Source organism: Microcaecilia unicolor, chromosome 3, assembly GCF_901765095.1.
Source record: "Microcaecilia unicolor chromosome 3, aMicUni1.1, whole genome shotgun sequence".
NCBI classification, from domain to species: Eukaryota; Metazoa; Chordata; class Amphibia; order Gymnophiona; family Siphonopidae; genus Microcaecilia; species Microcaecilia unicolor.
Window position 1 is genome coordinate 182,476,020 of NC_044033.1, and position 16,506 is coordinate 182,492,525.

Genomic DNA, 16,506 nt, shown 5'->3' on the forward strand with positions numbered 1-16,506 from the left:
AGATTCATAAACAAACTTCACTCCAGAGTAGAGACTTGCTTCTCAGGCAGGGCTGTTCTGCCTTGCTTAGTACATCAGCCAATTACACAAAGACTTTGCCCCAGTGGTGTGCTGGTAAATTTTTAACAGGCTCTCTCCCCGGTCCACCTCGGCGCCCCCCCCCCCGTCCACCTCGGCGCCCCCCCCCCCAAAAAAAAATTGCAGAGCTGGCTAAACCCGGGGGGAGGGGCGGCGGCCAACACATTACTCTCTCCAGGAAAAAAAAATTAAATGATCCCAGGTTCCAATCTAATTCATGTTTAATATGGGATAAAATGCCATAAATAAGTAAATAAACAAACTTTTAACGTTGGACATATTCCAAACACTATAATGAAAATAAAATTATTTTTTTTCTACCTTTGTTGTCTGGTGACTTTGTTTCTCTGATCATGCAGGTCCAGTATCTGATTCTGCTGCTCTCTATCAGTTCCCTTGACTCTGTTTCCAGGGCTTCCTTTCCATTTATTTCTTTTCTTTCCTCCTTTCTTCTTCATTTCTGGTCCTCCGCATACTTGACTGTACAGTGGATCCAGCTTCTGCCTATTTTCTCCATCCATGTGCAGTTTCTCTCCTCACTTCCTTTTCCCTCATCTAATCTCCTTCCTCTATCTTCCCTCCATGTCCAGAATTTCTCTTGCTCTCCCCGCCATCCATGTCCTGAAACTCTCCTCTCTCCCCTGCCCCTCTCTATCCATCCATACCCAGCAATTCTCTTCTCTCCCCTGCCCCCTCTGCCCATCCATGCCCAGCAATTCTCTCCTCTGCCCATCCATGCGCAGCAATTCTCTCCCCTGCCTCCCTCTGCCCATCCATGCCCAGCAGTTCTCTCCCCTGCCCCCCTCTGCCCATCCATGCCCAGCAATTCTCTCCCCTGCCCATTCATGGCCAGCAATTCTCTCCCCTGCCTCCCTCTGCCCATCCATGCCCAGCAATTCTCTGCCCTGCCCCCCTCTGCCCATCCATGCCCAGCAGTTCTCCTCCCTCCCCTGCCCTCCCGCTCCCATCCAGGGCTAGCGATGTCCTTTGCCCCCCCATCCACCCCTGCCGCTCCCATCCGTCCATTTCAATTACCTGCCTCGAAGTGCCGCATTATCTAAAGCCTGCCTGCTGCCCGTCTCCAGCTGCCTGACTTCCCTGCTTGCTTCTCAGGAGTTGGTTTGCGCCCTTAGTCCCGCGCCGCGGGAAAAGGAAATGACGTCAGAATGACATCAGAAGGCGGGACTAAGGGCGCGAACCAACTCCTGAGAAGCAAGCAGGGAAGGCAGGCAGCTGGAGACGGGCAGCAGGCAGGCTTTAGATAATGCGGTGCTTCGAGGCAAGTAATTGAAATGGACGGATGGGAGCGGCAGGGGAGGATGGGGGGGGGCGAAGGACATCGCTGCACATGGATGGAAGCGAGAGGGGAGGTAAGCATGGCGCCCTCCTGCCATGCTTACCTCGTGCAGTGGAGCCGGCTCGCCCCCTTCAACAACCGGCTCGCAAGAGCTGTCAAAATTTAACAAGCGTCTCTTGCGAGCCGGTGCGAGCCGGCTCCAGCACACCACTGCTTTGCCCCCTTCCCTGAGGGGAATGCAAGAGCCCTTTGGAAATCCCTGCTTTTTTTTGTCCCAGCCAGTAACAAACAAATAGTACTTGTCCCACAAGCAGGATTTCCCCTCAAGACAGTTAATCACCAAGCAGCCTTTACTTCCAGGAGGTGCAATACTTTTGGGACTTCCTCAACCCAAGGTATTTCAGCCTGCACTGCTCCTATCCTCCTGAACTGAACCCCTCTTCCCACCAGACAGCCTTCCTTCATAAACAAGCCTTCCAACTTCAGAGGTTCTCAAAATAATCAGGTTTCACCAAAAGAAAAACAGGCTTCTCTACTTAAGCAGGGTTTAAACCAAAATAAATTCCCAAAACCATGTAGGTTTCCAAACCTTCAGGGGCTGCCTTCCTCCGCTCTCAAGCTCCCATTCCATTCCTCCTTCTTCCCCTGCTCAGGCTGATTAATTCCCCCTTCCATCCAATCCTCCTCCTGCTTCTCAGCCCACCCCTCCCTATTACAGGTGGGCAGCATGATATACTGATTGCTGGTCCCAGGACTGGCTCCTTCATTCACCCTCCCTCTTGTGGTCAGAGACGGTATATGGCCAGCTTGCCTATCCCCTGGGATCTCACTGCTAGGACTGGAAATGCATTCTGGGATATGTAGTTCATGGTTCTGCTGCTTCACTCTATACATCAGAGATGTAGCCTTGTCACAATCCATGTCCAGCAATTCTCCTCTCTCCCATGGCCTCTCCTCCCCTCCATCCATCCATCCATCCATGTCCATCAACTGTCCATTCTCTACTGCACTCTCCTCCATCCACCCATATCCAGCAAAATTCCTCTCTCCCCTGCCCCCATTCATCCATCCATGCCCAGCAATTCTCCTCTCCACTGCCCTCCATCCATCCATCCATGTCCAGCAACTTTCCATTCTCCCCTGCCCTCTCCTCCATCCATCCATATCCAGCAAATTTCCTCTCTCCCCTGCCCCCTCCATCCATCCATGTCCAGCAATTCTCCTATCTCCCCTGCCCTCTCCTCCATCCACCCATATCCAGCAATTCTGTTCTCTCCCCTCCCCTCCCATCCATGTCCAGCGATTTTCCCTGCTCTCCCTCAGCTCCCCCTATAGCCCTCCTCTCCATTCCTTCCTCCGGCGCGTTTAACCTTTTTATTTTTAGTGGCAGCAACGGCAGTGAAGAAGAAAGCACTCGGGCTTGGCTCCAACTTCTCCCTTCTCTCACACAGTGTCCCGCCTTCTGCGATGATGTATTTCCTGTTTCCGTGAGGGCGGGACACTGTGTGAGGGAAGGGAGAAGCTGGAGACGAGCCTGAGTGCTTTCTTCTTCACTGCCATCACCGTCACTGAAAATAAAAAGGTTAAACGCGCGGGGGGGGGGGGGGGAGGAACGGAGAGGAGGGCTGTTGGTTGGGGTGCTGAGGGCGGGACGGAGGGAGAGCTGCCTGCATCGTTGTGCTGGCCCTGCGTTTGGGGGGGCAATGCCCCCCTCATCCCCCCCCCCCCAAACTACACCCAAGGCCAAAGAGTAGGGTGAGGGAGTGGCACTTCCAAAGACCACAAGGGAGACAGGAAGATTCTTGTATCTAGAGTTTATTAAAAAGTAACAACATACTTGACATGGCACTGTGTTCGGTTCTTAGGCACCTGCCTCAGGAGTTCAGAAAGATGGTATTGTGGTAGGGAAACTCTGTATGGATTGTATTCAAAGTACACACATTCACAAAGATCCCAGAGGAGATTGGTGAGTGAAACGCAGATGAGCTTAAAAAAAATATTCGGCAGTGCCAAACACTGTTTGTATCGCTCCCTCTCTTCCCCCACACCCCCTAGTCTGGTCTTTTTCATTCACTTCCCACACTGTGTGTGCCTAGCATCTCTCACCCTCTCTGGTCCGGTCTCTCACTTTCTTCTCTTCCTCTCCTCCCTCACTTTCTGGTCTAATATCTCTTCCCCTCTGCTTTCCACCAGTGAGTTTGGTGTCTCTATCTTTCCCCCACCCTGTAGGTCTGGCATCTCTCCCTCTCCCCTCAGCCCATGAGTCTGGCATCCCACCCCTATGGGTCTAACATCTCTTCTTGCTTATTCCCTTTTCCAAGATCTCTCCCCCTTTCTTCCCCTTCACCTCTGGCATCTCTCCCTCTCTCCTCCCCAAGTGTCTGGCATCATTTTCCTTCCTCGTCTCTCCCTCCTTCCCAGCTCTCTCTGGTTCAGCGGCATCTCTTCTCCCTCTTGCTGTGGGTAGTGCTGAAGGCATTCTGCTTCCGGCTGTCCCAGTCCTCTTCTCTGCTTGGTCCTGGCTTTTCTGATGCAACTTCCTGTGAGCAGGACCAAGCAGAGAGAAGGACCCGGGCAACCGCAAGAAGCATGCATTCAGTGCTTCTCATAGCTCACTGCTGGTTGAGGACTATGGAAAGAGAAAAGAGGGAAGAGAGATGCCACCAGACCTGCTGAATGGAAGAAAGGGAGAACGGCTAGACTGCGGGGAAGAGAGCAGGGAGATTGAGGTGGTAAAAAATTGGCTTTTGTGTTGCTGGTTTTAAGGGTCTGCCGGTAGCCAACCTAGCTATTGCAAAACTGACCAGGTCGGCCAGTTGGCAATCCTAGTATTTATTTGGATTCAGTTCATACCTTTTTCAGTTGTAACTCAAGACAAGTTACGTTCATGTATATTGAGAGGTGTGCTCTTTTCCTCCGTAGATCGCTGACTACATACCCCAGTTGGCCAAGTTCAGCCCACACTATTGGGGTGTGTCCTTGTGTACTGTGGATGGGCAGCGGTAAGGAAGAGGGGGCAAGGGAAGGTAGTAACTGCACTTGTGCTATATTATATGATTTTAAATTGCACTGTGCCTCATCTAAATGTTACTGTCCCTGCAATGTCTTCTACGCCCTATCTCCTTTTTAATTCACTCTGACTTTTCTCGGGCGCCTTCCTTTTTCTTGTCCCGTTCTGTCTCTCTCCATTTCTCACCTTCTCTTTCCTTCTTTGCTCCTTCATCTTTTGCTTGATTGTGCTCTTTCTCCAGTTCTCTTTCATTCTTTTGTCTGTGGTTCCCAGTCCCCCACTGATCTTTCTCTCTGTTGCTTCCTTTTTATCTCTCCTGCCTGATTTCCCCCCTCCCCCTTCAGACATTCTGTGGGAGACACAAAGATCCCATTCTGCCTGCAGTCCTGTGTGAAGCCCATGAAATATGTCATTTCTGTGAATGATCTTGGTGCGGATTATGTCCACCAGTACGTGGGCAAGGAGCCCAGCGGTCTGAAGTTCAATAAGCTTTCTCTCAATCACCAAGGTCAGAGATCAGTAATGTGCTTGTTCATAAATGTCTGCATAGTCTGGACAAGCTGGGGGGGGGGGGAAGGGGAGGGGAGGAAGAGAATACTACTGCTAATAATAATCATTTCTCTGTCCCTAAAAGGCTCATGGCTTTTTTGTACTTGGAACAATGGAGGGTTAAGTGACTGACTCGCCCAAGGTCACAAGGAGCTGCAGTAGGAATTGAACCCAGGTCACCAGGATCAAAGCCCAGTGCACTAACCATTAGGCTACTCCTCCACTCCTGTCTTTTGTATTGAGATTGTTGTCTGAAGAGGCACTCTACAGACACATGTTTTGTGCTTTACTTCTGACTGACCCCCTGATGCAGATGACAACCGAAACATAGCAGCGGCTGAAACGTGATATACTAATACAGCTGAAGACTGGGAGTTGAGACTGATTGGTTGCAATCTGAGCTCTGTCCAGTCTCTCTATCTACATGTCTCTGTGATCTGGTCAGGATGTCAGTGCTTTTCCATTATCACCATCCCCTCCCCAGAAGCATTCAGCAGTGTCTGTGTGCCAACCCCTCTGGAGGTGAGAGCATGTATTTATCTGATTGTGATGGGAATAACATCAAAATCCCATTTAAAAAGAATGCTCGTTGCACCTGACGCTGAGAAATTGTTCGGTGGAGTATACTGGGACTTCATGAAAGGCAGTATCACTGAAAGCTGGTCTTGTGTCACTCTTTCTGTTTGTAACTTGTGTTCTCAACCTGAAGTGTGTGTCCTAAAGAACAGAGGGTGCTCTGGGCTCTGCAGTTTGGAGGTGGCTATTCTTTGTTATTATACTAACTGTAGAAACTGGAGCTGAAAGAATTAGATCCAGTACAGATGCTGAGAGCATTAAAGTGGGTAAAACACTTCTTGAGCAGAGGGAACAATGAAAGACCTTTGCATAGGTGAATCAGTGTTTTACCCACAGAAACGAGCTTTTGTATTACTGCCCACCCTATACCTGAGTACAAGTGTATGTACACATTTGAACCAGAAAAACAGATTTTGGTAGACTGTTCAAAGGATCAACCTCGATAAAAAAAAAAAAATCTACTTAAATAAAACAGTAAAGTTTCAAGCACTTATTGAATTAGTGTTTCTAGAACTTATTATAATTCTAAATTAAAGCACTTTTCAAATTGCACTTTACGAACTAGGAGGAAAAAGACCTAAAAAATGGGGAAAGCAAATCAATCATTGTACATTAGAAACTGTATCGATTTCCAACATCATCATCGGTCTGAAAAGAACCTTCAAGTTTTTCATTTATATATACATCAAAATTAGCAACTCTGAACATCAATGAGCCATCAACTTAGTGTTGTATTATTCATTTGCACTTATCTTAAAAAGTTCCCAACAGAGCCCATTTAACCCTTCATCTAGGCTTCATCAGGGGTTACCTTCAAACAACAAAGCTCTTGTGATCTATGAAATACTTGATTAAAAAAATCCTCATATATTGATATTTTTAATGTTTTGCTACTTTTTAGTTAATAAAACTAAACATATTTATTTTTAGATGGGCATATGAGGATATGACGAAATGCCTAGCACCTACCTAGGGTTAACCCTGCGGCCACCTAAAGGGTGCCCGCCTGCATCTGTGCATGTGCTTTACACTTGCATACCTTCCACTCCACCGCACTGTTTCTCTTGCCTCTGGGCGAGTCTCCCACCCGCAAGTTAATTCACAGATGGTTTCTGAGGACACTGGGGCCACAATCCTAGGAGTCTCACAGTTCCTAGAAAACACCGACAGACCAAAAACACAAAACACCAGGATTCTTAGTCAGTCCGGGACAACAGAACTAATACACTAATAGGTTTATTATCAGAAAAGTGGAACAATGAACGGTGAAAAAATAAATGAAATTAGAGAGGAAGGGACGTCACAAAGCTAAATGGCTGCTTGATTCTTTAGCTCCGCACACTCTCACCCAAATACTGAGCCAATTGCGGTCAATTGCATCTCCTTTCGAGCGAATTAGCTGAGGACAGGTGGAGAGAGGCGACTCCCAACACGATGAGTAAAAAAAGTACCGCGCCGCTACGGGATAGCGAGCACCTGTCCAAGCAGCAGTTGGCGAAGGGCCTATCCCGTCATGCATCCCCTAAACCGCGGAGCACACTGGAGTCAGAACCGCCCGCCCCTCCGTGAGGAACGGGAGGACCCTGCCCCTACAACAGCCCTCCCGAAGGAGCTGAAAAAGTGCTTCGAGGAGATACGAGCCGAAATTCTCGCTTCCAAGGAGGAAATCCTCGAACATGTAGACTCACTCAGTTTTGATTTGCGAGAATTGGGGGGCAGGGTGGAGGCGCTCGAAGAGAGGGCGGACGAGCAGGCAGAGAAGAATTAGGATGCCGACAGGAGATTGATTAAAATGGTGGAGAAGGTTGAAGAGCTACAATATCACCTGGACAAAATCGAAAACAGGGGGCGCAGGCAGAATCTCCGCTTCTGTGGGGTACCAGAGGTTGGAGGTCCGGAAGATGTCCCGGAGGTGGTGCGCACCATCTGTACAAAGCTGATGGGAGAAAGCTTCGACACGGGAGCAATGGGTATTGACAGAGCCCACAGAGCATTGGGGAAACCCAGAGATAATAAACCGCGGGACATTGTGGTCAGATTCACAGCATATGGGAGCAAGGAGCAGATATGGCAGAAAGCGAGTCAGAATCCGCTACTGGAATACAATGGGACACGGGTATCGATTTATCAGGACCTCTCACTGTTCACTTTGAACCAGAGAAGAGAAATGAAACCAGTTATTGAAATATTGACCAAGGAGAAGATACCTTATAGGTGGGCTTTTCCGTTCGCTATCTGTTTTGAGATCAAAGGAGAGAGGGCCCGCTGTCGAAAAGTGGAAATGGCATGGCAACATCTGTTTGTAGCGGGTCTGGCCCCGACTGAGGTTCCGCCGGCTGGGATGGCACCCTCCACTAAGGCACAACTACAGCGGTGGAAAAGGGTGGAGAAACCATCGAAGAAGAATACGGCCCAGACGTGAGAGGCGGCGGAGCCGACTGACTATGTTGAACTTGGAATCTAGTGCTCCGTTGGGAGCGTAATGTGAGCCATGGACGTAGTTGGTACCGAAAGGACAATGCATAAGGGCTGGACATGGGGTGAGCAGTTGGGAGTGTGTGAAAGCATTGAGGGTGGGAGAAAGGGTGCGGAGAGGGGGGATTGAGGGGCACCTCGTTTGTAAGTATTTTGACAGGAATTTACAAGTGTTATCTGTTTGGCTAGTGGGGCCTCTTTCTTTATAGTCCCAAGTAGTGTGGGGTCACACTGGTTGGTGGGTCGATATCTAAGGATGGGGAGGGGAGGTCAGGGGTTGGAGGGGAGGGAATGGGAGGGGAATTTAGGAAGTAGGGAGGGGTTAGATGGGGGAGAGGGTTGGGGTGGGATTGGTAAGAGGGGGGGGGGGGTGGGGGGGTTCGGGCTTAGACCAAGCATTTCTTTAACAGAAAGCTATGAAAGGATAAAGTGGGATGGTGGACCTTAAATTTCTGACTTACAACATAAAGGGATTGAACTCGCCCTATAAGAGGCATGCCTTGGAGCGAGAACTACGTCTGATGCACCCTCAGGTGGTCTTTCTGCAGGACACCCATCGCCGTAGGAAGAACGAGGGGCTACTGTCCTCTCAGCAGTACCCCTTGGTGTGTTGTGCATCCGATGTGAAAGGGGCTAAGAAAAGAGGTGTAGCCATCATGTTTCATAAAGATGTCCAGGTTCAGATACTGCATGAGAAGCGGGAATCTGAGGGGCATTATCTATTTGTACATGTTATGCTGGAACTGGAGGAATGTACGCTGTCATGCGTGTATGCTCCCAATGAGAGGCAGGAGCGATTTTTCCTCCGTCTTCAGAGGGATTTGCAGGCATTTGCAAGAGGCAGGGTGCTGGTGGCAGGAGATTTCAATACGACCATGCAGCCGGGTCTCGATAGGTCTGCACCTCCTGCTCCAGGCAATTATAGAGTCTCTCAGGCTTTGAAAAACTTGGTGGAAGGGCTGGGGTTATGTGATGTGTGGAGACAGGGGAACCCTAGAGGGAGGGATTATACTTTTTACTCCTGGATGCACTTATCTTATTCCAGACTGGACTGTGTTTTTATTGATAAGACTCTGCTAAGTGGGGGGGGGGGGGGGGGGGGGACTCCTCAATCGGGCATATTTCAATATCAGACCATGCTCCGGTCTGGGCCACCATCCCCTCCCTCAGGGAGGAGGTTGGAGACAGAAGATGGTCCCTTAATAACTGTCTGTTACAAGACCCGGACACGGTGGCTAGATTTGTCCCAGTCCTAAAGGAATATTTTGACATCAATATATGGTATGGGATGCCTTCAAGGCAGTAGCAAGGGGCTACTTCATCAAGTGTGCTAGTCAAAGGGCCAGGGTACGAAGGGTACGTTTGGTTCAGTGTATGGAGAGGTTGGGGGCCTTGGAGGACAGGTACGGGGTGACTGGCTCTGTGGCTGATTACCGAAGGTTCCAGGAGGTGAGGTTGGAGATGGCTGACTTGCATGAAGAGAGTTTGCAGTTTGTACATGCCCGCTTAAAACAGGTATATTATGAAAGCTCTAATAAGCCAGGACGGTTGTTGGCCAATAAATTGCGGAAGATGAGGGCTGACCGGCAAATTCTGAAAGTGAAAGATAACAAAGGGACCCTGTTGCAGACCTCGGCTTTGATTAGGGAGAAATTTGCCCAGTACTACGAATCGTTATACAGGGAGGATGCGGCTGTACAGACTGGGGAAATAGATAAATATTTGCAAGACAGAGGCTTGCAGGAAATGTCAGAACAGCAAAAGAGAGACCTGGAGGCCCTGGTGCAGGTAGCAGAAGTACTCCAGGTAATTAAATCATTGCCGGCTGGCAAGGCCCCGGGATTGGACGGGTATACAAATGAGTTTTTCAAGACCTTTGGGGGGGCGCTGGCACCGTATTTGGTGATGGTTATTAATTCAGTGAGGGAGGGGGCTAGGCTTGGGTGGCGGTAATTCCAAAACCAGGCAAAGACAAGGCAGAATGCGCATCCTATCGCCCCATCTCGATACTTAACGCTGACGTCAAGATATTGGCGAAGGTGCTGGCAAACTGCCTGGGCAGGGTGCCACCTACCCTAATCCATCCGGATCAAGTTGGCTTCGTAGCCAAGAGGCAGGCGATGGACAACATATGTAGAACGTTGAACTTACTATATAGGGCAAAAGTAAAGGCCATCCCATTAGTGTTGTTAGGATTAGACATGGAAAAGGCCTTTGACAGGGTCCACTGGGGATACTTGGACAAAGTTCTTCAGCGAGTGGGGACTGGGCAGTTCTTTAGGTCCTGGATCCGGGCTCTTTATTCGGTGCCCCAAGCATGCGTGAGAATTAACGGGGGGAATTCAGGGACATTTAGGTTGGGAAGAGGAACTAGACAGGGCTGCCCTCTGTCTCTCTTGTTGTTTGCTTTGGCGATGGAGCCACTGGCGGCAATACGTGAGAATGTTGATATCGCAGGAGTCCGGGTAGGAGCCCAGGAACATAAAATAGCACTATTTGTGGACGATGTTCTCTTGTATTTGACAAAGCCTTTGGTTTCACTCCCCAATCTGATGAGGGAGATAGAGGGTTACACCAGGATATCAGGATACAAGTTGAATTCTAGCAAATCAATGGGTATGACCGTGGGCCTCTCACCAAGTATGTCGGAAATGTTGAAGACATCCTTTGCTTTTAAATGGGCAGAAAGGGATTTACGGTACCTGGGGGTGCAAATTCCTAAACATTTGCCTGAGCTGGTTGATGTGAACTACCCGGGACTTAAGAAATAAATATTAAGAGACTTGGACCGCTGGATGCCTATGGGGATATCTTGGCTGGGTCGGATAGCTACCATTAAGATGAATGTGCTGCCACGTCTCCTGTACTTATTTCAAGTAATCCCTAAGCGAGTGTCTCGATCATTTCTGTCAGGTTTGCAGGAAAGCCTAAACAGGTTCATCTGGAACCAGAAGAGACCGAGGCTCTCCTGGGCGCTCTTGTATAAGAGTAGAAAGGAGGGAGGACTGGGAGTCCCAAACCTCTTCTGGTACTATTGTGCGGCACAGTCAAGGGCGGCGGTAGAGTGGTTTCATGCAGATGAACATAAACTATGGGTCCAACTGGAGCAATCCTTGGTGGGAGTTTGTAAACTAGGGCATTTAATGTGGTTGCCGGCTAGGTATAGAGGTCAGGTAGATAAATTTCCGCCTACAGTGCAAACCACATTTTACTATTGGGACCTTATGTTTGGGGAATGCCAGCCCCCAACTTCTGGCCTTGCACCAATAGTAGACAACCCAGGGTTCCCCCCAGGGGTGGGAGATACTGTCTTTTGTAGATGGGCGAAAAACGGTCTAGACATGTGGGGACAATTACATGTGGGAACAAAAGTGATACCCTTTGAGAACTTGGTAGAAGATTATAGACTTAGGATGGATGATCGCTATGCACACTTACAGACCCTTCACTATTTGCAAGGACCCGCCTATGTAGGATGCATGAAGAGGGAGGCCCATCCCCTGGAGCTTTTGTGTGTAAATTTTAAGACCACACGGGGTATGATATCTTCCCTATATACACATCTGATAGCTCGACACAGACCCTCTCTTATACACAGGAGGAGGTGGGAGCAAGAGTTGAACTTTGCTCTACCAGAGAGAGGCTGGGTGCAGCTCATGGGCGTAGACTGGGGGGGCGAGGGGGGGCAATGCCCCCCCAAACGACGAGGCGCCACCGCGCCAGTAGTAAAAAAAAAAAAACACAAGCAGGCACGCGCTCCTCTCTGTCCGCTTGGCTTCCTTGCCCTCTCTGTCTGCATCCCGCCTTCCTCTGACATCATTTCCTTTCGGGTGGGACGCAGACAGAGAGGGCAGGGAAGCCAAGCGGACGGAGAGGAGCGTGTCCGTCTACCCCCCTCTCTTCCTCCCTCCCTCCGGCGCAGGCAGCAGTCTTTTTCAGCGTTCCTGGCAGCGGTAGCAATGTACACGCTGCCTTCGGCTCTGCCCCGAAGCCTTCTCTTCAAGTTACTGTTCCCGCATAGGTGGGGAGCAGAGGGAAGGAGCAAGAGATGGATGGGGCTGGGAGCGTTGGGAGCAGAGGGAAGATGGATGGGACTGGGAGGGGTGGAGAGCGGAGGGATGGACCAGGAGATGGATGGGATTGGGAGTGATCAGGCACAGCAGAGGGAAGGAGCAGACGATGGATGGGACGGAGGGATGGTGAGCAGAGGGAAGGAGCAGAAGATGGATGGGACTGGGAGGGTGGGGAGCAGAGGGAAGCCTACTGGAAAGAAGACACTGCATAAAACAGAAGACACTGGGACCAAAGCGAATAGAAAAACTAAATGATCAGACAACAAAGGTAGATAAAAGTATTTTATTCATAATTTATTAATTGAAATGTGTCAGCTTTTTGAAATGTGCATCTGTGATATTTTGCCTGTAAATTTCAATTCCTTCCTCTATATTAGCATATCATTTGCATATGTATATATGCAAATGAATATGCTAATATGCTCCGCCCATTATTTGCCCCCCAAAATGAAACAGTCAAACTACGCCTATGGTGCAGCTGGAGAGAGGTATACTGAAGTCTGCACAATCGGTGGCATTGCAGGAGAATACACTCAAAGTTTTTTTACAGGTGGTATCTAACGCCTCTAAGGTTACACCATATGTACCCGCCCCCCCTTGGTACACCACTGCTGCTCATTATCTTGTAGACTTCTATCATATCACCCCTCAGCCGCCTTTACACCCAAAAGCTCAGTGGTAAGGGAAGCTTCACTGTTTGCACGTCCAAAAGAAATGAAAGTGCCAGCATATATCTGCGCATGAACCAGAATGGTGTTCTATGCATACATATTAGCCTTCCAAAAATTTCTTGCACTTAAAAGGTTTTGTGAGGCTACTGTTTATACACAGAACACCATTGTCGTTCATGTGCAGATTTGTGCTGGTACTTTCATTTTCTTCAGACCTGCCCACAGAGCTGTTACCTCTCATTCTGTCTTTTAAAGTTACAGGTACTTAGTATGGTCACAGAAAAAAAAAATTAAAATATTGGCATTAAATCCTCTCGACTAACCCTTCTACACTGCCTCGGACCTGGTGGTGAATTTCTAGAGTTGTGTGCACGTTTACTTCTCTGCATTACTGAGGAATACCTAATTACCATTCATTTTAATATACTGTGCACTGTGCAAGTTAACTTCTGTGGTGAACCCTTTTCTGCATTGTGAACTCAGTGATGTGCGCATCACCTCCTGGGAACTGGCGCTTCGGCTTGTAGTAGCTTTTTACATCCTCCCCTCAGCCCCCAACACCGATGGCTCATTCTGTCCAGGTCTTGTGATGCCAACAGCTGGTCCTGTTTCCCTACCTCTATACTTCAATGTCACACTGGCAGGCTGAACTATACATCTGTGGCCAGTAGATGGCACTAGTACATGGCTCCCCTCCCAAATGCAGTCTGGCAAATGTGGCCCTCCCTTTTCAAATGTACTTTTATGTGATCTTTATTAACATTGTCACAATACAGAGAGGGTCCAAAGTACAGAACAGAGTCCAAAATACAGCAAAAAGTACCAAGAACCTTCAGAAATGGACACAGTTGTTTATTGATAAGAATCAAGTTTCCAATGTGGACCCGGCACGGGCCGTGTTTTGGTGCAAATTGCCTGCCTCGGGTCGAGTATATTCAAAGACCAAACTTCCGTTTGATTGACAAGTAGTTAATCAATGCTTAGAGATCATAAGCCAATATTGGCTAATTCAGCATAAAAAGTTTACAGCTTTAGAATTACAAATAGTAAAATTACGTAAGAATAGCTATACTGGAGCAGACAGATGGTCTATCTCGTATCCATGCCTCCATCTTTCTTAAAAAACAACAACCCACAAATGATAGAGAATCAAAAACACAAAACAAAAATTAAAAAAAACCCTCTTTATTCTATCTGTAAAACATGACAATTTTAACACACAGGAGGTGGTGGCCAGTGGTTAGAGCAGCAGGTTCAAATCTCACTGACACAACTTATGATCTTCAGCAAGTCACTTCAGTCTTCAGGTGTATACAAATTATAAGCCCCCCTCTCTCAGCCAGGCAACCCTGTCCTCGGACGGCTCCTGACCACCCATTAAAAATGAATCGTTAGGGGAGGTGGGCCTTTCTGTGCATCGCTAGGAAAACAGCGGTGCATTACTCGAAATGCACATTTGAATGGTAAGTAGCTCATTTAAATAACTTAGCATGCAATTATCATTAGCTCCTACAGTGACACAAAAAGAAACCACAGAACCCTTTTGTGCACGTCTCGCTGAATTCCATACTTGCTAAACTGGCTAGAACTAGTATAAAAAGCATGTTGCTGGCATGTTAATTTTTGTGCATCTGGCTGTGAGACTGAGGATTTCCAGCACATACTAGCTGGATTTTGAACTTCAGGGCCAATCAGAGCATTAGCACAGGGGGGTATTTGACCAATATCAGTGCAGATTGCTTTCCCTCAGGGCTTAGGCTGAAAAGAAAACAGTCACCTCTGCAACAGCTTTAAAACAGAGGGCAGACACCACCTGCTGGCCAAACAAGAGAAATGCACTGGGGAAAAATACATCACAGCCACATATTAAATCACAGACATAAGTCCCCTGTTTTGCTACAGAGCACATGTAATGAGACTGCAGTGAAGTTATGCATTGACATGAGCAAACCACCATTGCTTTTAGGAAGTCATGCCGAGAATTGGTTGTGCAATATTTTGTATTGCGATTGTTGTTTGAGGAGGCACTCTACAGATAAACGTTTTGCTCTTTACTTCTGATTACTAATGCAGGCGACGGCCAAAATATGGGCTGTGTCGGGTTTGAATAAAATATTGCTTCCTCTGACATCAGAGTTTGCTTTTTTTTTTGTCCTGTCTTCTTAATGGTTAAGCCAGCCCTGTCCCCTACACAATGAATTGGTGGCTGAAAAGAGTAAGGGGTGTCTAGATAGTTTTATGAACAGAGACACAGGAGGATGGTAGAAAGGAAAGAAAACTCACATTCCAATCGATATGGAAACCATTTATATAATTAAAAAAGCAAAATTGGAAGACTTGGGATTTCATTATGCAACTATCCAAACATAATCTCGGGGTGAGTTACATTTCTGACAGAGTTGGGAGGTCCCAGTCTCAGAGGGTGCTTACAGTTTGTTTAAATTCTGTGTTAAAATTTCATGTTTTACAGATGGAATATATATGTTTTAAATTTTTGGTTTGTGTTTTTGATTCTTATTCATTTATGTAATTTTTTAAAGAAAGATGCCGGCATGGATATGAGATGGACCATCTCTCTGCCCCAGTATGGCTATGCTTATATAATTTTAAAGCTGTAAACCGTTTGTTCTTAATTAGCCAATGTTTGGATTGTTTGTACAATATTGTTTGAATGTGGTAATGTTAAAGATCGCTTTGGGAGGGCCACATTTGTCAGACTGTGTTTGGGAGGGGTGCCACGTACTAGTGCCACCTCCTGGCCATAGATGTACAGTTCAGGCTGCCAGTGTGATATTGAAGTGTGGAGGTAGGGAAAGAGGCACAGCTGTTGGCATAACAAGACAAGGACAAAATGAGCCATCAGTGTTGGGGACTGAGGCGAGGATGCAAAAAGCTACTACAAGCTGAGGTGCCAGTTCCTAAGAGGTGTATGTGCACATTACTGAGTTTGAAATGCAGAAAGAGGTTCAGCACGGAAGTTAACTCAAGCAGTGCACACAGGTGCACAGTATATTAAACTGAACGACAATGAGGTAATTAGGTATTCCTCAGCAATGTAGAGAAGTAAATATGGGATTTTAACATGCACACAACGCTAATAAAAATTCACCACCAGCAGGGCCGCTGAGGGGGGAGGGGCTAAATTCCCCAGGCCTAGGACCAACAAGCTTCTTCTTGCTGCCCGGCTTCCAGGTTTGTCCTCCCCTGCTCCTGCATGCCGCCTATGACCTGGATGATTGCATTAGTGCAATATTGCGTTAATGCAATCATCCAGGTCCTGACTTCCGGCAGGAGCAGGAGAGGACAGACCATGGGAGCAGGCATTCAGGAAGTGGCTTGCCGGGCCTGAGACAACCCCCCCTCCCCCCCCGGAGGCAAAGACAGAAAGGTAAGGGGTGGGCGGGCAGAAGTAGCATTGCGAGTGGGGTGGGGGCAGCCTGCGGTGGTCTGGTTCTGCCCCGGGCCCGGCTAGGTCTCTCAGCAGCCCTGACCCCCAGGTCCGAGGTAGTACAGAAGGGTTAGTTGAGAGGATTTAATGCCAGTTTTTTTTTTTTCTGTGACCATACCAAGTACCTGCAAAGACGGAATGAGAGATAACAGCTCTGTGACCATATCTGAAGAAAATGAAAGTACCAGCACACAAGTGCACATGAACGACAATGGTGTTCTGCATATAACCAGTAGTCTCACAAAACCTTTTATGTGCAAGAAATTTTTGGAAGGCTAATATGTACGCACAGAACACCATTCTGGTTCATGCGCAGATATGTGCAGGTA

General features: G+C 48.0%; 1 protein-coding gene across 1 annotated transcript in view; it reads left to right on the forward strand.

Moving 5' to 3' along the window:
- The window catches only part of GLS2 (glutaminase 2), a 105,767-nt gene that overhangs the window by 51,716 nt on the left and 37,545 nt on the right, over positions 1-16,506 (forward strand). Inside the window, exons 5-6 of the mRNA XM_030196701.1 lie at positions 4,298-4,377; positions 4,730-4,893. Coding sequence (XP_030052561.1) covers positions 4,298-4,377; positions 4,730-4,893 — 244 coding nt within the window. The remainder of the gene's footprint in view (positions 1-4,297; positions 4,378-4,729; positions 4,894-16,506) is intronic.